The sequence below is a fragment of the Otolemur garnettii genome, unplaced genomic scaffold (genome assembly GCF_000181295.1).
Source record: "Otolemur garnettii isolate 467f Iridium unplaced genomic scaffold, OtoGar3 scaffold00004, whole genome shotgun sequence".
Lineage (NCBI taxonomy): Eukaryota > Metazoa > Chordata > Mammalia > Primates > Galagidae > Otolemur > Otolemur garnettii.
The window spans coordinates 10,108,457-10,130,467 of NW_003852399.1; the positions used below are offsets into that span (position 1 = coordinate 10,108,457).

The window sequence follows — 22,011 nt, forward strand, 5'->3', positions numbered from 1 at the left end:
GAATAGAACCTCAGAACTTCTAACTACTAGTCCATAGTTTTTCCGTGGAACCATTTACCCTTCCTTTAGGGGATAAGAAAAGTGGTCAGTTAATATTCAAATCACATAGAAAATTTTCTTTCTGACAAAAATTGGCTTTTAACAATACAGATGAGGTATAACTCGTTCATACCTTAAATCTTGTATGACTTAGGCCAGGTGTGGTAGCCCATACCTGCAATCCTAGCATTTGGGGAAGTGGAGGCAGGAGGATTGCTTGAGCTCAGGAGTCTAAGACCAGCCTGAGCAACAGTAAGACCCCATCTCTACTAAAAATAGAAAAATTGTCAGTGGCAGGCATTGTGGCAGGTACCTGTAGTCCCAGCTACTTGGGAGGCTGAGGTAGGAGGACTGCTTGAGCTTAGAAGTTGAGATTGCTGTGGCTCCGAGCTAGGCTGCTGCCATGGCACTCTAGCCTGAGCAATAGAATGAGACTCTATCTTAATAAATAGATAAATAAATAAATGAACAAATAAAATTGTATGTATAAAATTGGTTAACCATATATGTTCTCCATCCACAAACATCTTTGGTTTTCTAACACTCATAATTACAGTTACCTCCTTGAAAGTGTATGTATATGGGTTTCAAGTGAAAAACAAGTTTTTTCAAAAATCTTGAGCAATGAATAAATGAAGCATGACATGAGATAATTTAATTTACGATAATGACTTTTCTTTGCCTAAGATTGTATATATTGTATACAATTGTATAAATATATACACAGAGATTTTACTTATGGTACTTTTGAAATAAGAATTGATATGTTCTTTTTAGTATTACCCCTTCTTGCAACTGGGGTATTGTGATATCTATGCTGGGTAAACACTCTTAATTGGATGACTTAAAGTGTACCTTTAATACTAAAGATGAGATATTTCCAGATTGGTGTATACACCTTTACATTCTATATATACTTAGATACAGGGTGGCCCTAAATTTGTGTGCATAATACATAAATGAATGAAATTTATGCTTCATTGCTTAATACTTGAGGACACTTCTTTTCAGGATGATTCTCCAAAGCTGTTAATTGAGAATGCCAAACATTGAACTAATAGCTTCAAGACATTGGGTATTAATCCTGGTTTCATAGTGTAATGGTGAATGTTCAAAAATATGCTTGCTTTTGAATATTGGCGCAATCTTTTTCTCTTTGATCGTCTACGCTTTCTCTGTGACCCCCTTGTTTGGCTGCTCTTCTGGGCCTAGAGGCAGAGCTTTGGCTGGCTGGTCCCTACCTTCAGATGGCAAAGTATCCTTCTGAAAACCAGGGTAATATGCCTTTCTCCCTCCCATTCTCTTAATAACCTCAGGCTAAAACTTCTACATTGAGGCTAAGGTATGGCTGGTCAGTGAAAACTTAGCTTTCATCTACTCCTAACACTTGAAGAAGGAAATACATGCAATATGCAGTATAATCCCTAGATGAAAACCCAGTTTGACTAAACCTACCCTCCTCCTGCCCCTCTAACCTGCTGCAAACAAAAGGGCTCACCTTTGGAGTCTTTGGAATGTTGAGATCTCTTGCAAATGGCCGAGCGTTTGATGGGCAGACTTGAGTGCTATAGCAGAATGTATTCCGTGACCATGAAATGGAAAACTCTCTTTTCCTTTTGCTGCTCTTCTCATGGAGATTTGCCTAAAACTAGAAGCATTTAAAGAGAAAAATACCCACAAACAAAACCAAAGCCTTTGGGGCTGTGTCTTTTGATGGCTGTGCTGGAAAGACAGGATGAGACAGAAATAGAAGTGCCTTTGCCGTAGCTTGCCCTGGAAACCATGAAATCGCATGGCAGGTGTCCTCCTTCTTGGATACACTAACCTTGTTCTTCCTCCTGCCCCTTCCTGCATCTGAATGGCTCTTGGAACAGTCATACCGAAGAGAGAAATCAGTTAGGTAGACAGCAGGGCTTGCTGCTTTAATTCACCTTTGCACCATCAGCAAATCAGGGGCCTGTTTCTCTCCAGTGTTTGGAAATCCCAAAAGGTTATCTTCGGTTTTGTCTATCAACCTCTGGATTTTCAAAACGAAATGCATATCACTGCAGCTCCCTCCACAAAAGGGGGTTTCTGATAACAAGAGTAAGAGTAGACTCTTTCCTGATCAGTATACCAAGATGAAGAGATCTTGATGATGTTCTACATATTAACTAATTAAAAAAATTGGCTTAGCATTCTTCTATACTGGAAACCTCAGTGGTTAGTGAGATGTTCTCTCTCCTGCTGAAAGACCTGATTTGTGGAAGTATAACCTGATTTATGACTAACGAGAATTGCTTATAATTTGTTTTATTCCACCCTTGATTTTTACATTTTTTTGCCTGATCCTTGTTCGTGAAGGTGACAGTTGCTTTGGTGTATTTGGTGGTATGACCAGACACTCACCAGATTCTAGACTGGAAACACTTTCATGAACCTCACTGTCATCTTGACATGACTAAGTGACTAGTGTTTTGTTTAGTTCTAAGCTAGTACTTTACCAGTGGATACCTTTTCGTAACCAAGGACCAGTCTTGCCCTAATGTAGGCGTTATGGAATGCTGAGCTTGTCACCTTCAGATGTATCCACACCCAGACTCCACAGCCAAAAGAATTCTCTTAAATTGTATTCTTGTTCTCAGCGAAGAGGCTGTGTCAACAGCATCAAGATCAATTTAAGAGGCTTCACTCTATAGAGTTCCCTGAATCATCCTTCTTTCTAATTTTTTCTCACTTAAGGAGACTTAGTTTTTCTAACTAAGACTCTGCTGACCCCAGTCGGGAAAATATAAGCTTTCTTATCTGACCCAGAGAGGCAGACGACTTCTGAGTCCAGACATCTCTCTCCGCCAGTACAGGAGAGTAGTTATGGCTCACCTCTTCCTCCGGCAAAGAGACCTAAGAGGAAAGTTGCCCCTAAGAGGAGACAGGAAAGACCAGTTGCTCCCCCAAAGAAAAGAAGAAGAAAATTACCTAGGATGGATCAATATGGCGCGGAAACTCGTCAGGACAAAGTAAGTTTCTCTATTGTTCCAAAGCTTTGTGGAGGGAAGGTGTGAGTTGAAGGTTTCCTCCAGTGCCTTGGTTTGAAAACCAGCTGAACACGTTTTTGAAAAACTGTGGTGCATCCTCCTTAATTTTGAAGAATCTGGTACTTCAGAGGTTAATATTGATGTGAAGACTTCCTGAACCTTCAGCTTGACAGAAAAAAAAAATAGCAGCCTTTTACTTTTTTAAACATTAATTGCCCTAAAACGAGTATTAACATTTAGCTTTAAGTAACAGTTAGAAGGCCGTTGCTTTTGTTTGTACATATTCACAGAATTAGTCACAACAGTTCATGCCTCTGGTTCTTGAGGGCAACCCCTCAAGGTAAAACGGGGAATTCTCAAAGACAATGGAGATTAGAACCCAATAGAAAGTTGGCTTAGATTAGTGATCTGTACCTTCAGAGATCAAAAAAGGCCCTAGATTATAAATAAGGGAAAAGCTGAGATAGAGAGAGAAAACAATGGGCAGATGGACTTGTGTTTGTCTCATAGTGATGTGAATAATAGCTGCTCTTTCCAGTACATTCAGAAGCCCCTGTGATTTGTTACTTTTGCCCAAACCTCCAAATACACCGAGACAGTATCTTATTTCTGATTGTCTAAACTGCTCAATAAGGAGTAGCTTCTGGATTTTACCTGAGTTACCTGCCAAAGAAAGGAAAGTAAGTCATTGCCGAGGATCAGCATATGCTATGCATTTGCTATTTTTTTTTTGTCTAGACAAATATCTTAGAGGACAGAGTGTTTTTCTCAGAAGCAAACACCACCCAGTTCTATATCTTTTAGTCTCTTCAGAGTATACTGCACATTTCTTTGTGAAATTTTCAATTGTGACTTACTTATAGGATTTAAGATACTGAATCCTACCATGAGGGAAAAAAAAGTTTACACCTGATTTCACTGACGAGATGATGGGAGGAAAGGTCTTGATTCACCTGAGAAGATGCTAACAGAAGATGATATAATGTGTCTGAGTGAAAATGATATTCAAGATCCCTTCTGTGCTTATCTTGGCCAACTTGGGTGTATGTACGTGATTGTTAGCTAAGGCGTAACATCCATCTGAAGATATTTCCTGTATCTTTCCATTCTTCGTCTGATGAGAAGTTTCTTAAAATCTTTCCATTGCACAAAGTTGAGATAGAGTGGGAAAGGCTTTCGTGTTGTTAGAAACTTCCAACTGAAGCAAGAAAATGAGAGACAGAGTGTGTTTCGTAGGCTCTGGAAATGTTCTTTGGAGAACTGCATTTGCCTATTTTGCTGGACTAACTAAGCAACCTTCTAGAAAAAGCTCAGAGGTTCATGTCTGTTTAAGTTAGGACTCTTGTAGATTTCTTATTTCCCTCAAAATCAGCTTAAAAGGAACTAAAGTGAAAGGTAATATCTTGTTTCTTAGAATGGATTCTAAGAATCTATTCTTTCAAAAATTGATAGTTAACTTATTTGGAATGAGATGAAACTCTCTTGTAAATGATATTCTGTTATCCAGTGGATGGTTATGATTTTAATCTCAGAACTGCTTTTTGATTCCCTTAGTCTTTATCTTCTTGCCATAGCTCAAAACCTCATATGATTTCACTTAGGGAACTGTCCATCTGACTTTCTGCTCACTCTCGCAACTCTTGTATTTAAAGGATCTTGTTGCATTTTAGAAAGGCCATTATATCTCTTAAAGAATGACTTCCCTTTAATAATATCTTTTTTATTTCTATCAAAGAATCTTTAAAGGGATTGCATAAAGGGAGGTCTCAATTCTCTTGAAAGAATAAAAAAATATAAAATGCTTAGGCCAGATTTCCATTAAGATTGGCAGGCAAATAGCCCCAGACAAAGCTCTGCCTCTGGGCCTGACATTTTCTCTCCAAAACGTTTTAGGCATAGAAGATGTATGAGAAACTAAAAGGGGAGGGATTGCTCTGCAAGGGCTAACTTGCTCCTTTTTTGCAGATGACAAATCCCCTGAGGGAAATTGACAAAACCGTGGGACAATTAATGGATGGACTGAAACAACTGAAGCTGCATCGGTGTGTCAACGTCATCTTTGTTGGAGACCACGGTAAAGGTTTATTTGTCCTTTTTACTAGGATGTTTCTGATGGCGTTCAGAAAAGGAGTCCTTGTTCTCAGAATCCAAGATTCTATTCTTAACATCCTTATTCCTAACACACATCCATCATCTTTAAGCTGGGGCCCAAATCAGGCCATGATTCAAAAGTGTGTGGTGGCCTGAGAGGATGCTGGGTTCATTTAGATCAAAAGCAGAAACTTCCTATATCCTTCTGTCCTTTGTGGGAAAGGCTTTTCTACATTAATAGCTTCTTCTGTGAATGTGACATATCAGGTGATAATCCCCCTTCTTTGCCACATCCTCAAAAGAAGACCATGGAATTTAGGTGGATAAGTCAAATAAATGGCTTCCCTGAATTCACAGAGGGAATTCAAGGGCAAATCCAGAGGACCCTGCTGCAATATAGCAAATACAGACTGTTAAAGAGAGGAAGAAGCAGTTTAGGAAGTGTTTTTCTAAATCACTTTATAAAGTAGAATAATTCATGATTATCTCTTTGAGGTGATTGAGGGCATCATAAATGTTAATGGTTACAGAACTGGGTGATGGAAGAGAGGGGTGGTTTGGAAACGTATGAAGTCCCAGGCAGCGCATTCTGCATTCAAGAGCTATCAATTTGAAATAGTGACTTCGGAATTTGGGGAGGTTCCTTTCTAGTAGAGTTTGAAATATGAAAATTGGTTTTCTCTTGGGCAGTTCTGTTAAGAATAGGAGACAGAACTCCCTAGTCAAAGCTCTGTTTTGGGCCTGAAGATTTTTCTAGAATGTTCTAGAAGATCTGTGAGAAACTAGTGGGAAAAGCTCTAGGGACTTTCTTCTCTAAGTGGACTAAATGTAACCCTCTCCTGTTCCTTGAGCATGGCTTGATGGAGAGCTGAAGAGACATCACTGTGTTAGTGTTATCTTTGTTGGAGAGCATGATGAAGGTTTATTTTTCCTTTGTTAATAGGATAATATTTCTGATAGCATTGAGGAAAGGTGCCCTTGTCCTCAGACAGGACAGAGGATTTGGAATATGTGTCAAAGCTGTTTCAATTGCATTTTGCCCAGAGGCATCAAAAACATTTACTTGCCTGCTGGAGTTCAAATTGCACTGTGCCACTTAAGTGCTATGACCCCATGCACCTCATGGGGCCTCTGCAAGTCTCAGCATCCTCATAAGATCCTTATAATCTTCCATTAGTATGTATCTGGAGACTTTCCCTTACTGGGCTAATATTGTTCTAGAAGATAATAGCTGTTTATTGCTTTTCTTTTTCTTCTGAAGGGTTTAAATGTTAAAAGGCAGGATGTGTAACCCTTGTGCTATGTTGGGTTATGTTTTCTCTCTTTTCGTTCCAATTTGTATGAAGAAATGGGGTGGGGGAAATGATCTGCATCTGGAATCCTAGGAGGTGATAATTTGAATTTTACCAGAACTGAGTCACTATGGGTTCCATTTCTTTATTCCAAAACCTTAGGGCATCCTTTACAGCTGTGGTCCCGTCCCCTGGGCCATGGCCTGGTTAGGAACCAGGCAACGCCGCAGGATAGTTATAGGCAGGCTGGCTAGTGAATGAAGCTTCATCTGTATTTATAGCTGCTCCCCAGCCCCTTACTGGAAAAATTATCTTCCGTGAACCTGGTCCCTGGTGCCAAAAAGGTTGGGGACCACTGCATTACAGGACCACTTAAGTTCCCTCTTAAGAGAATATTTGTATACTAGATTGTGCAAAGCAGTATACTAAACCTTCATAGTTCCATGTCATCTCATAAATTCGCTACTAACCTCCATTGTCTGTGATTCTAAGGTTTGAATTTTTTAAAAACATGCTTAAATATTGATCAAAATTTTTTACTTGATGGGAAAAGGAAACAAATCTTAGGGTAGGGGAAGAATATTTGCTAGTTGAAAAAAAATACTGTCTACCTAGATGTTGCTGTGTCCCAGTTGCTAGCTTTCGGTTCTGACTAATTACATTGTTTACAACTTGTTTTCAGTGTTGTTTTTCAGTTTGGGTGGTCATTGAAACTGACATTTTCTTTCTCATCTCTTGTTGCCAGTATTGCTTTATCAGAAACATCCAAGGCCACCAGTGGAGACAGAGTGAGGACTGGTGATTATGTGCCTAAGACAGGAGATACATTAGAGAGCTCGAAAATGACATTTTGTAAAAGAGACAAAGAACTGTATATTTCACTTACTTATACGATCCCCAGTTGGGAAGAGTTTGAAGCAATCAAGGATTTGTATTTCTTCGAAATGAATACACTTTTTCATAAATATTGTATAAATGTATATATATTTTAAATCATAATTACTTTCTTTGTCTTCCTTACTGTTCTGGCCAAATGACTTAAAATGATAATTGAGATGATACATTTTCAACCTTCTAGTGCTTGCAAGATGATATAGCTGAAAAGATTATAGCAAAATAATCTAGCAAAAAGATTATATATAAAGAAGCATAAAATAATTTCAACTTAACTTTAAAAATCACACAAGTTAGCATTCCTCCTATTGCCTAGAGGAGTTCTTCTTATGTTTTCTTCTAAAATTTTATGGTTTCATGCCTTACATTTGTGTCTTTTATTCATCTTCACTTAATTTTTACATATAATAAGAGATAGGGCTCTGTTTCCTTCTTCTGCACGTGGCTATGCAGTTTTCCACCACCATTTATTAAATAGGAAGGACTTCCTTTCTCCGGTATATGGTGTTGTCAAAGATCAGTTGGTTGTAGGTAGATGGTTTTCCTTTTGGGTTCTCTATTCTGTTCTACTGTTGTATGTCTCTGCTTTTATACTAGTACCGTGGTATTTTGATTACTATAGCCTTGTAGTATAATTTGAAGTCTGGTAATGTGATGGTTCCCGGTTTTTCTTTTTGGTTAAGATTGCATTGGCTATTGAGGCCCTTCCTCCACTAAATCATTAAAAACTAAAGAGATGTCTTGCTGTTATCTTTAGCATCTGTGTTAAGATTTTAATTTTGATAATGCCTGTTAAAATAATATATTTTAATTTCATATTTAATAATGCAAACATGAATATTTTTCCCCTTCCCCTAGGAATGGAAGATGTCACATGTGATAGAACTGAGTTCTTAAGCAATTACTTGACTAACGTGGATGATATTACTTTAGTGCCTGGAACTCTAGGAAGAATTCGATCCAAATTTAGCAATAACGCTAAATGTAAGTTGATCCTTAAAATACTAAGTTATTGAAGTGGTAATACAATGGAACAGGTAAGGGCCTATTTTCTAAAGCTGAAATATTTGGGTAAAAATTCTAGGTCTGCTACCACTTAAGTGAGTGGCTTTAAATAAGTTATTTAAATTTTAAATGCTAAGCCTCAGGGGGTTTTTTGCCTGAAAGAAATGGAGATGCTAAATGACAGTAGCTGTCTCATAGGGCTGGTGTGGAAATTAATCTATCTATATTACTCAGAGTAGATCCTGGCACATAATAGCATTATATAAATATTTGCTCTTGTTTTTAATCTTGTGGAAATTGCACTTAATTTGAAGCATGTTTATAGCCATGAACATCTGTTTATAAGAGAAGAATTTTTCAACAAGAAGTTCAGGCCAGCCCTGTAGCTGAAACTAGAGGGTCTATGACAAGGCTGGTAGAACCACATTTGGACCCTGAAGGTTCCCAGGGTCCTTGTGGAAGAAAGTTCTTTTCTCTCCTAAAAGTGACCAGTAGAACCCGGTAGAAAAGATATTAAACCCTGGGAAGTGGCAGCTGTTCTGAAAGATTAGAAATAAAATAATAGGCATAATCTTGTTACTTAATGTTTTGCCTGTTCAGGTTATGAGATGCTATTGATAAGAATTTTAATTTGTAGACCAAGAATCTTGGGTGGTACCCACCTAGCTTTTGAGAAGTCCATAGTTTGATTGGGGACATGGTGCAATTAAAAAAAGACGTTCTGGGAATAAGAAACCATTGACACTAACCTCAAAGCTTTGGAAAATTAAGTTTTTCCCAAAGTATGTTCCTGAGTCAACACAAATGGGAACTCTTCCAAGGTCAGCTCCAGGCAACGTTATGAAATAAACAGAATATGGGTGTTGCTGCCTTTTCTTCTCTGTGGCTTTCCCATCCATCCTCTGTGCTATTCTCATCTTCTAGGCCTTTCTGTCCTCTCTGCCTTTCCATACTCTCCTCGGTGCTCTCCGAGGAGCCCTCTCGGTGCCCTCTCTGCCTACTTGAGATTCGCTGGCCCTCAGCATAGACTGGATGCTGTCACTGGGGCACCTTTCACATGCAGTGTTTGCATTTTAGAGCTGTGTGTAAGAAAGATTCTGTCGGCTTGGTGCCTGTGGCTCAAGCAGCTAAGGTGCCAGCCACATACACCTAAGGTGGCGGGTTCGAATCCAGCCTGGGCCTGCCAAACAACAATGACGGCTGCAGCCAAAAAATGGCCGGGCATTGTGGCAGGTGCCTGTGGTCCCAGCTACTTGGGAGGCTAAGGCAGGAGACTCGCTTGAGCCCAGGAGTTGGAGGTTGCTGTGAACTGCTGTGATGCCACAGCACTCTACCCAGGGGGATAGCTTGAGGCTCTGTCTCAAAAAAAAAAAGAAAGATTCTGTCTGTTTCGAAAGGTATTTATGACATCAGTAAATGCAATAGGGGCGTACTTTTAGGGGGAAGAAAAACTTCCTTGGAGGCCCATGCAATAAGAACTACCAATAATAAATAATGAAACGTTTGCACTTTATAAAATCTTTGCAATGTGATTTCATTTTGTGAGGGACAGTACAGCGGGTGGTAAAGGGCACAGGCATCCCGGCTGCGCCAGCCAGGTACTGTGTGATGCTGCATGAGCTACTTGTCCAACATTTTGTGTTTCAGCTTCTTCATCTGTAAAATAAGGATTGTTGGGAAAACCAAATGAGAGATGGTGTAGATATAACTTAGGTCCATGTTTAGCGTATAGTCAAAGCTATACAAATGGTAGCTGTCCTGACAATGTCATTGTCACATCACTATTTCAATTATACACGCACATGCACACACAAATCTTATTTAATGCTTTTCACAGCCTTGTGTGATAAGTATTACTATCGGCTTTGTAGACAGTAAAAATCAAGGCGCAGAGAGGGGTGAAGGAACTGGCATGGGAGGATGCCACTAAGTGGCAGAGGTGGGATTTGAACCCAGATTTGCTGACTCAGAACCACACCCTTTCCTCACACCAAGTTGGACTGTTAGCATGAATGGACTGACTACTCCAGCATTTGCTAGTTTTTAGTAATCCCGAGGAATTCATCTGAGGGCATGCTGTTTACTTCCCTTTGTTATCAAAGAACATGAAGTTACTCTGTTTTGTCCCTTGGAGGACTATGGTTTATGAGGGCACAGACTATAGACGCTTAAAACAGGACTCGCTCAGTCTGTCTGCTTGGCCCCAGCGTGCCAGCTCCTCTACCTTCTTGGTGGGGATTCTCATGGCATTTACCTCCCACGCTTGTTGTGAATCACAGAGCACCCTCAGAACTCTTACAGAGAGCCGGGGGCATGATATGGAGTCATTCTGGATTGATCATTACTGCTGCCATTATTACTTATTTGCTGTCTAGTAAAAGATGCAATTGAAATTTAAGCCCAGTGGAATCCCAGTTTTAGCTTTGGAGTGCAAGGTTTAAAACTAAGATTCTGAAAAAAAGTCTTAGGTGTGTGTATATTTATACCCCAAAAGGCAATCTTATTCATGCATTTTTTAAAAAAGTATGAACAGATATATTTATTAATATGAACAAATGTGTACTGAGTGCCTCTTATGCCCCAGGCCCTGGGGGCACAGCTGCGAATGGTATTAATAAGACCTTTTCCACTGGCGTTCAGATTCCAGGAAGGACTGGGTCCTGACAGATGGTATCTCTTCCGAATGCTGCTTTCCTTTCTACCGATCCTGTAATGACATGCTTAAGCAAATTTTTTGAAAACAAAACAAAATCCAAACAACCTACAATCTCTTCCTTCTCCCCTCCACTTCCCTAAAAGGGGACTTTAGATAATGTAATCCTGTCCACAGTTTATGCACAGCCATCATTTACATAGTTTTGCTTTTAGCTAGTTCAGAGTATTGACTAAAATATCCTTTAATGCTGCTCATGAAAATAAAGGAGGTCCATACACGTACGTGTTTACGGCTGGAGGGGACTACTTGGGTTCCTGTATAATTAGACCCATGATATTACTAAGGAAACAGAACTCCGTTTAAGAAAATAACTCAGTGGATTAGAAGATTCATCTTAAAGTGGGTGATGACCTGTTTCAAAGATCTGCAGATAAATAGGAAGTTACATTAAAAGCCCCAAATGCCCAGTTTAGCTCCTGAGGTTAGATTGCAAATAAACTAAGTCTCCAAAGGAACCATTTGGAGGAACTTGAGGAGGCAGTTTACCTGGCAGTATCCTGGTGCTATGGAAGGAAAAATTCCCTTCAGGAGAGGAGAATAGGATCTAGTAGGGAAGTTTACTACAGGATTTGTGCCAGCTGTTTAATTGCATTTCCATTATTGAAATGTTAAATACCAATACAAAATAGTACATGATAGTCCTTCTGGGGGGTGGGGGAAGATAGACTTGAATATTTTGCTGCAAAAAATGATTTCTCTCAGTGATTATTGTTCTCTCTTTTGAAATCTTTCTCCATCTCTCTTTGAACAGATGACCCTAAAGCCATTATTGCTAATCTCACGGTAAGTGTTTCAAGTCACCAGGCCTCTGCCCCCAGCAGGCCTCTGGCCCCGGAGCAGCTTCTCCAGGCTCACCGCCTGTGTTTGCCTCCCCCGTGGGGCGGGAGGAACGTTTCCCTCACTGCCCTGCCATCCTGTATATTTGTTTCCTTAAGAGCTTTCAAAACTTTTGGCCTGTGGTCAGCTGCAGGCTCCCTAATGGTCTTGGCAATGATACAAACTGAAAATATTTGATCCTTCCATTAGAACTGAAAAGTATTCATCCATGATTAAACAAATCTTTTACTTTCTCTGAACCAAATCTGCCTACCCTGCCTTGTTCCGTTATTCTGGGATGCAGGGTAGAGACCAGCACATGCACGTGTTAGCAGATAGGTCTGAGGTGCGTGCTGCCACCTTCCCACCCCCACCCTTGACTTGAAGCAGTTGGGAAAGTCCTTGGAGTTTGAATTGCTCTCAGCAACGGTCTCACAAGTTAGGAATGCATCTTAAAATTCCTAACTCTCCTCTGATAGCCTGCCCTATGGGCTCTAAAGTTAATCTAATCCCCTCCAAACCTAATTGTTTGAAGCATGTGTTTGATAGGAGCAACAGATTCTGTGTATTCACTAACAAACCTTTTGCTTGCCTCCAAACCTCCTCCAGCTTAACTAGAGATAGACTATCTAAGACTTTTTGTCAAGGCGTTCTCAAGGCTTGATTTCCGTTTGTATTTCAGTGTAAGAAAGCAGATCAGCACTTTAAACCTTACATGAAACAGCACCTTCCCAAGCGTTTGCACTATGCCAACAACAGAAGAATTGAGGATATCCATTTATTGGTGGACCGCAGGTGGCATGTTGCAAGGTAACTAGAAGGTGGACTGTCCCTGTGTCTCATCTTCACACCCAGTTCTTTGGCAACTGGAAATGTTTTAAGGTCCTTAGTTATCTTTAAAAGAAATCTCGGTTGGAAATCTTGCTATTTCCAAAGATTTTGTGGGCTAGATAAACAATTAGTGCTGAGACAATATGTCTTTATGTTCTGGGTCTTCAAATCTCAATGTCTCTTTGTAGTCTCTCAGTGCCTCTGTGTGTGTGCATCACTTTTATTTATTGAGTTATAGTCTGACCTCTATTCTTATTACTTGAGTAAATTGAAAGTATAACTGGAAACTTGCCCTAGCATGTGGGGCTAATTCAGTCTCAGTTGATGACTTCACCTGTAGCAGTGTTTACTGGACTTCAGATAATGTTCATCTGAAAGCTTCTGTTATTGAGGACATGTTTTATATCACTTTAAATATTTCCAGGGCTTGCCTTTTTTCCAAGTACAAAGGACTCTTGGAGAGACTATCCTGTGCTTTTTAATGCCATGTAGGACGTGTTTGAAGGCTTGACCCACTTCCACAGAGTTAATTATTGAAGGTTTATTCATTTTCACACAGACCTGGAAGCAGCCCTTTCCTACTCTCTCTTTCTGCAACTTTCTACTTAAGACAAGTTTTGCAAATCAGTCTGTAGCAATAACTGAACGACTATTCCATGCACTCTAACTAAAGGCAAGGAAATCCCCAGAGTTGGTACCCTAGGAGCGTGTATCCATATGGAACACTTGAAAACTATGTACATATTATGCTGTGAATTTATAAGTGGATGGTTAGAGTAAAATATGTGGGATGGTGAAGAGAGATGAAGGAAGAACAAATTATTGGGATCATTTAGAATGGATATGGGGAATCCTCATGGAAAAGTTACAGGATGCGACTGATTGCTGGCGTCTGTTTCCTACAGCACCTTCATTATGGGGCAGCTTGGCAGAGTTGGCAGGTTCATAAGAGGAAAACAGGGGAATTGAGTAGAAGTTAAGTGAAAGATGAAGACAGCTGAGCAAATTAGTATAGACCAAAACCAGGCATGATGATTAGCAGTAAACCTTTTGAATTTAACTCTTGTATTTCTGAGGTATTGTATGCACATGTCTTACTATCCCAAGCCCTAGGTACTTTTTCTAAGAGTGAAGACCCCTGTGTGAGATTTCTTTGTTCTCCTCAAGCATGTTACTTCAGTGCTATGTATACCTTGTAAATACTTAAGAAATATTTGCATTAAACAAACATGAAAGGTCCCCCCGCCCAGGACTACATGAAGCTTATGCAAAGATACTTTCTTGTCAGAAAAGGAAAGATCAAATGGTCTTAATGTCTAGACAGCAATGTTTCCATTTTCTGTTTCTAAATAGAAGTCTCCTCTAGGTGAGGCCAGGCTTTTGTTAGGCAGATCATCAGTACTCTTGACTGCTCAATTGCACTTTCGTTCTATTATAATGATGGGTAAATGTGCATGCAAACATTTTTACAGAATGGAGATCTCCACTCATTGATGATTCAAAACATTCTAAAAGTGCCTAGGGAGGGGTCTATGGAAGTGAACTAGATATGCGTGGCACTCACAGGGGCAGAGCTAGTGAAGATCACAGGCAGCATGTTGCCTGTGACAAGTGCCCTGCTCTGTAGGGCACTTGTATGGGTTTGAGGAGGCCACCATGACCTTGGTTCACAGACCCCTATTTATCCTGGCATGATTGACAAAGCAAAGGCACTTGGAGAAATGAACAGAATCATCTTTTCATCAGCATAGGAATGATGCAATCAGAGACAAGCTTTCGAAAGCCCTGTCTTAGAGATTCTTTGTACCCTGAAATTAGCATTTTATCAGAGTGATTTTCTGAGAAATGCTGACTGACCATAAGATCGTTTCAATGTAGGAAACCTTTGGATGTTTACAAGAAACCATCAGGAAAATGTTTCTTCCAGGGAGACCATGGATTTGATAACAAGGTCAACAGCATGCAGGTATGAGTGTGAATCAGGGACTCAAAATTGTGTTTCAGTGATTCTTAGAAAGGACTGGGAGTGGTGGTGTGTGTGAAGTTGCACAGTATTTGTGAATAGAGGAAGGGGTGCTACCAAACAACGCTTAATTGCTTTTGTTTGTTTTCTTTCCTTTTGGAAGACTGTTTTTGTAGGTTATGGCCCAACATTTAAGTACAAGACAAAAGTACCTCCATTTGAAAACATTGAACTTTACAATGTTATGTGTGGTAAGTCACTTATGTAAACAAAACCAGTGAAACAATGTTTATTTAATAGATGAACTTCTTCAATGTCAGAGAAAGAAATGAGGTGTCTCTCTTTGGGAACCACCTCCTCTCCCCAAAAGAAAAATGTCGTAACTTGTCCATTGGTTCCAAAGACAGAATATCATCCCCTTCTAAGGCGTCTTTGTCTCCCTTCAACACTTGGCTAGTGGGGACTTTTCTTATGTTGCCGTTGGCAGCTTCTGGCTGATCCAATATAGCATTAGAGTTTGACACCATTGGTCAGAGACCTGGTGGAGCAAGGGTTCCGCACAGAGCCCTCTCCCACCTCCATCTCTTGCATCGTAGCCCAGTTAAAATTTTGCCAGCTTGCATCCTGGCCAGCTATTTATGTGCACCTAATTATTTTTCTTCTTTGAGCTTCTTAGTTACTGAATGAGGACAACTTTTCCTATTTAGTAAGGGAGTGCCAGTCTGGTGGTTAGAGGGGGAGTCTGTAAGTCGGGTCTCCTGGGTTCTTTTGCCATCTTGGCTGTTAGCTCTCCCCTGTTCTGCCTCTCAGCTTAGGCAAGGCACTGTGTGCCCACTTGGCAACCACTCATTTGCTATGAAATCAGCCTGTTCATCTCACAGTGGCGCTTCAGGGCACACGGCCAAAGCCTCCTCTTGTCCCCACACTTCTGTGGAGTGCCTTAGAGGGCAGACGTGGTTATTCCATGATTATAAGTCTCATTTCAAAATCTGGGATTAAGAAGTCTCAGAGAAATGGAGGAAGATGGTGATACTGACACTGATAGTCCTTGGGTTATCACTGTCATAGACATAGGCAATAGCTAACTTGGGCTCTGTTCCTTTGCTCTTTCTTTCTGAGAATCTTTCTCTCTATTCATGGTGAAGCAACGAACATGGCTATTTCAGAAAGCTGTGGCAAGACATGGTCAGGCCAGAATAGTTCAGGAGGTAGGAAGTGAGTGCCTGCCAGCAAAATTTGGTTTTATTCAACCCTGATTTGTGTTCAGAATTTTCAGACCCTTGAAGGCAAAAGCTTTTGATTCTTACCATATCTCATCAACAAACATTTAAAACACACCTGCCACTTTTTCTTTGTTTTCATTAGATCTCCTGGGATTGAAGCCAGCTCCTAATAATGGGACCCATGGAAGTTTGAATCATCTCCTGCGTACTAATACCTTCAGGCCAACTATGCCAGAGGAAGTAGCCAGACCCAATTATCCCGGGATCATGTACCTTCAGTCTGATTTTGACCTGGGCTGTACCTGTGATGATAAGGTAGAGCCAAAGGTAGAAATAATCTTTACGTTTATTGTGGAGGACCTTAGTGGGTGTGTAACAGCACTGTGTGATAGAACTTCCCTTGATGATGGAAATGGTCTGTTGCTGTACATCTAACCTGGTAGCCACTGGCTGTTGTGACTGGGGTATTAACATTTTAATGTAGTTACCTTAAATGTAAAGAGCTATATGTGGCTTGTGGTTATCATCTTGGATAGCTCAGGTGTAGAGAACGAGAGGCTAAAGATAGAATCTGTGATGCTATTCTGCAGAGTCTTGCTTCCCAGGCAAACTTTTTGTTTCTTTCAACCAGTAGAAACAGGTGGGCCGTGCAGAAGAGATTTAGAATGAGAGTTTAAAGAAATTGTTCCAGTAATGTTTAGAAAACTATTTAAAAGGCTGGGAAGGGTGGTTGGAAGTCAACGGGGAATAATGAAGTTCCCTGGGGTTAGCAGGAACCCTCTAAGGTCAGAAGAGCGAGGGAATGGAATAAGTTCCCAGAGCATAGAGAACCGAGGAGGAAGGGACTCTTGTGTTTAGTAGATACAGCTGCTACACAGCAACCCAGGAGGGAGAGAGTGAGGGGGGGAGATCCTTCCCCTCTCCCCTCTATTTCCTTATAGGTGTCTTTCTTTAGTAGAACCTACTAGGAAGCCACAGGGCAAGTTTAGTCTTTGATGTGGTCCTTAAAGTTCAGTCTCCAAGGACACAGAGCAGGGTAGAGACATGAATATGGTGGTGGTCCTGCATATCATGTTGGACAGATTTTGAATATCAAACTTCAAGTAGTAAGCAATAATTTACATATCAAATTTTGTATGGATTGAATACCTTTATAGTTGCCAGTCAGTGTTTCTAATGGCAGGAATTAGCCAGCATTATCAATAGTTTTGCACATACGGTTTTATTTGGGGTAAATGTGTGATTTTTCCATTAGGCTTCAGACACATCATTCTCCTACTATCTTATCTCCTCCCTCTGTAATTTTTTACTTTCCAGAATTCCCAGGGGTCTAGGAGACACAGTTGGGGAGGCTTGCCATTGGAGGAATTCAGTTTGCTCTTCTTCCCTACTCCCCTATTTTTTCTCCTTCCTACTCTTGCTCCTGATAAGAACTAAGGAGGCTAATTAACCTAAGGCAAGTAGCGCTCAGTTCTTAGCTGGAGGAGTTGAGTTGCCAAAGTCAACAGCAAGTGGTTTTGGGAAGTGGATCCCAAATATAATTTTAGAGGAACCCATTTGTTGTCCTGTATCTTGTTTTCCAGATTACCTCTCTTTTGGCGAACGAGAAATTTTTTGGATATCTTGTCTCAAATCATTTTAGAGAAATTCCAGATTGTCTTTATTTTCTTTAGGGTTTCTCCAAAAGACTACATTCTTTTTCTTTATTAAAAAATTCCAGAGATACCGAAAATATATATAGATTAATAAAAATGAATACCTTAGTGCACACATCATAGGAAAGGAAACATTACATGTGTAGTGGAAGCTTTCTGTTTCCAACTCCACCCTGATTCCCACGCATGTCTCTGTATTTTTACTCCTTATCTGTGTATCTCTTGAATAATATATTAAGTAACCTTAGTTTGTTTTTCTAAAATAACCAATGGTGTAGTTTTGCATATTATACATTTTTATGTAAATGCTATTATACTATATGTATCCTGCAATTATCTTGTTCAGCATTACATTGTCGAGATTTATACAAAGCAACACGTGAACTTTTAGCTCACTCATTTTCACTGGTGGGGTAGTAATGATGTTGAATTGTATAAATATATCACAATAATTTTATTAATTTTTCTATTCAAAAACATTGAGTGATTTTCAAACATTAGCTCTTACAAACAAGGCTGCGGCAGACGTTACTGCAAATGCCTTCCTGTACACCTATGTGAGAGTGTCTCTGGGGTATGTGGTGAAGGGCAGAGTATGGACTCATGACTTTTCAGAATTGCTGAGTCATTCCTTTTTAGCTTTGGAAAAAGTGATTTCACAAATTAGTTTGAGAATCACTTTAGTGTCTTACGGATTAATATGAAATATTAAAACACTATTGTAATTACTAGCATGTATGTATCCAAATAGTCATCATGATTCCTATGGTAAGTTGGTACTGTGATTATTCACAGATTTAAGGGAAGGAAACGGAGTCATAGAGAGTTTGAAGAAGATGCTTATGGACATAGAACTACTAGGAAGTGAAGACTAGAGTGTCAATTTGAGATATAATAGTAATTTCTGAAAAGAATTTATGATATTGGTAGAGTTTGTGATTCTCTTTTGAATTTATCAGGGTGCTAAGTAATGAGAAGGGTACAAGAAAAAAAAAAGAACATTTCTGATTTGCCTTCTTTTTTCCTTTATTGCTTTCCCCCCATGAAGAACAAATTGGATGAACTCAACAAACGCCTTCATACAAAAGGGTCTACAGAAGGTAAGGGGTTGATGGGAAAAACAATCTGATATTTTTTCCCTAGTTTTCAAAACTTTAAGAAACTTCTTATTTACTTTATAGTATAAATATAGTATGTTTTAAAATTCAAATTTGTTTTGTAAAGTGATTTTTACATCTGTCTGGAAAAAGGTATTGGTTTAGTCTATGTGCACTAGAAGTTAGCTGTGTAGTAGAAACATTCCATTACCTTTTCTCCCCCTTAATAGCTTTCATGCCCTCTGAGAAATGGACAGTCCATTGTATATTTGGTAGGTCATAAGTTAAGTGCTACGAGCCTCTTCTAAAGGATAGCCACGGTTAGAAATAACAGCAGCTGGGGGCGGTGCATCAAACAAGTAGGGCACCAGCCCCATATGCCGGAAGTGGTGTGTTCAAACCTAGCCCCAGCCAAAAACTGTAAAAAAAATAATAATAATAATAGCAGCTGGTACCTATATGAAGTTCACCTTCCTGGAGAGCCCATGTGTATATTGTGGTGGGCAGAGATACTCAGAAGGAATCAAATCAGAACTCCATCTTCACATAAAGGATCATTTTGAACCCTAACTCTTGTTTTATGTACAATGATAACAAGCATGAATTAGTGAAGTTCTGTAAGCTTGCAAAAGAAAAATAAAAAGAACGAACCTTAGTGATTTTCACCAAGAGAGATGCATTTCTTGTCCATATTTTAGTATGCTTACTTAAGGCCAAGGAGGCTCTGTCCCAAGTCAACTCTTCTTTTAAAAATTTGGATAAATTTATGGGGTACAAGTGCAAATTTTTTACATGTGTAAGTCACATAGTGGTCAGGTCAGAGCTTTCAGGATATCATCACCCAAAAATTATACATTGTATCATTGAGTAGTTTTTCATACCAGGATCCTCTTTTTTTTTTTTGAGACAGAGCCTCAAGCTGTCCCCCTGGGTAGAGTGCCGTGGCATTACAGCTCACAGCAACCTCCAACTCCTGGGCTCAAGCGAGTCTCCTGCCTCCGCCTCCCAAGTAGCTGGGACCACAGGCGCCCGCCACAGCGCCTGGCTATTTTGTTGTTTGGCGGGTCCGGGCTGGGGATTCGAACCTGCCACCTTAGGTGTACGTGGCTGGCGCCTTAGCTGGTTGAGCTATAGGCGCCGAGCCTTACCAGGATCTTCTTACCCCATACCCCTCCAAGCCTCCATTGTGTATCATTCCACTCTCTCTTTATTCTTGGACCAGGCTGAAGGAGGAGTCCCTACAGGGGAGGGAAGCTGAATAAATAGGAGAACAGCAGAGGATCCTGTGTACTGGGGCCTCAATGCTTCTGCTTTGATGAGGCCACTTCTACTGATGGTTCACTGGCCAAGCTGAGTACATGATATCTACTGCAAGGGTGTAGGGAAATCTACTTTTTCTTTTTCTTCTTCTTTTCTTTTCTTTTTTTTTAGAGACAGAGTTTCACTTTATCACTTTTGGTAGAGTGCTGTGGTGTCACAGCTCACAGAAACCTCCAACGTGGGGGCTTAGGCGATGTTCTTGCCTCAGCCTGGGAAGTCTATTTTTTCTACAATGACTCTATCTTGCAAGGCAAATGGCAATGGATAAAGGCAGTCAACGCAATAATATAATCCCCTACACATGCTTTTGCTTCTGATTTCAAAACTCCAGACAATCAGAGGAAAAAAGAAGGGAAGGGTATGACTCCTAGACAGGTTACTGCAGTAAGTGGGATAGCGTATTGTAAGAGCAAGAGAATGATTAAAAGCGTATTAATTAAAAAGTGATAGAACTCAAGCATGGCAGCCTTCAGTCAAGCAGTAGAAATGCACATGGTCAGATTCTCCTTAGAGCATCACCCAAGGTTTCACCCTACATCTGGCCCTGTTTATCATATGTGCTATTTTCAATCTGATTAAGTAGAACTGAGGAAAACAATAGGACATTTTATTAGCTTGACTTATTTTTCCCCTTCATACAATCTTCAGCTGCCTCCTTCTTCCTGTTCTGTATCACCACTGCCCTCTACTCCCTATGATCATAGAACACACAGACTCGTAGGTATAGCATTGGATGGTCCTAGTTTTGAAGATAGGCCTTTGTTGGTGGAAGGAATGCAAATCCGTCACAAACTCTGCAGGTTTGAAGCCTAACCTCCAGTGGACTGTAGAGTCATTATCATTAAAAAAATTTTTTTAGATGTTGCCAGAGTCAAGCAGTGGGGAGTCTCATGATTCATGTTTTTCAAATAATCAGTAACCAACATAGAAAAATAATAATCAGATACTTCACTTCTAAAGATCATGAAATTGTTAATTATGATAACTTTAACATTTATTGGACTCCTGTGTTTTTGTTGATTTGAAAACTATGCCTGTTCATCCCACTTAAACATCTCTGTCTGAGAAAAAAAAAAAGCTCCTGCATTTGGTTGGTTTGTTTGGAGGCAGAGGGCTCATATGGCAAAACTAGTCCCACGAGCTCAGCGTAAAAGGTAATCTCAAACTTCAAAGCCTAAGAGGAAGGAGGTATCTTCTTAGTGAATCACTAACTCTTTATTTTTTATTTTTATTTTATTTATTTATTTTTGAGACAGAGTTTCACTATGCTGACCGTGGTAGAGTGCAACGGCATCACAGATCACAGCAACCTTAGACTCTTAGGTTTTAGTGATTCTCTTGCCTCAGCCTCCCAAATAGCTGGGACTACAGGTGCCTGCCAGAATGCCTGGCTATTTTTTTTTTGTTGTTGTTATTGTTGCAGTTGTTATTGTTGTTTAGTTGGCCAGGCCAAGTTTGAACCCACCAAGTCTCAGTGTATGTGGCTGACACCGTAACCACTGTGCTAAGGGTGCTGAGCCGTGAATCACTAACTCTTAAGGCTATGAGGAGTTATAGATAGTGATGTCACATCTCTATTGCTCTGCTGAGAGTTGAATGTGTCTTTTTATATCATTGAAGGATCTTTTTTATACCACTGAAGCTTAAAATTTATGTGTTTTCATGGACACAGACCCTTAAGGATTTGTCCTGCAAGCATGTGTTGGGTGCTTACTCAGGGCCGGCACTGGCTTCTCTGAGACGACTGGACCACTGTTGGTTTTGAGCCCATGGCTTCAAAGTGGCAGCATAAAATATGAAGGGAGTATCATAGAGGACATGCACTCAGTCTGCCCAGGGCCTAGTGGGGCTGGCTTTTAATGATATAATAGAAGCTTTGAAAATATACCCTGAAAAAAATAATTATCATTGTCTTATTACATGCAAAGCACTTCCTTGTTTAGATTCTGGAATATATATAATCCTGGTTCTCTCTCTCCTGTCCCTGTCTCTTTATCTCTTGGTCTTGCCTTCCTCTGGGCTCTATTTCAGTTATTTCATTAGCTTCAAACAATG

General features: G+C 40.0%; 1 protein-coding gene across 4 annotated transcripts in view; it reads left to right on the forward strand.

Moving 5' to 3' along the window:
* ENPP2 (ectonucleotide pyrophosphatase/phosphodiesterase 2) overlaps window positions 1-22,011 on the forward strand; it is a 109,155-nt gene that overhangs the window by 68,011 nt on the left and 19,133 nt on the right. For 2 of the 4 annotated variants that reach the window (XM_012810391.2, XM_012810396.2), the window contains exons 12-19: window positions 5,019-5,127; window positions 8,189-8,314; window positions 11,803-11,834; window positions 12,550-12,677; window positions 14,577-14,664; window positions 14,825-14,912; window positions 16,027-16,211; window positions 18,588-18,639. In XM_012810391.2, coding sequence (XP_012665845.2) covers window positions 5,019-5,127; window positions 8,189-8,314; window positions 11,803-11,834; window positions 12,550-12,677; window positions 14,577-14,664; window positions 14,825-14,912; window positions 16,027-16,211; window positions 18,588-18,639 — 808 coding nt within the window. The remainder of the gene's footprint in view (window positions 1-5,018; window positions 5,128-8,188; window positions 8,315-11,802; window positions 11,835-12,549; window positions 12,678-14,576; window positions 14,665-14,824; window positions 14,913-16,026; window positions 16,212-18,587; window positions 18,640-22,011) is intronic. The other 2 variants (XM_023517202.1, XM_023517204.1) reach the window with 1 other exon arrangement.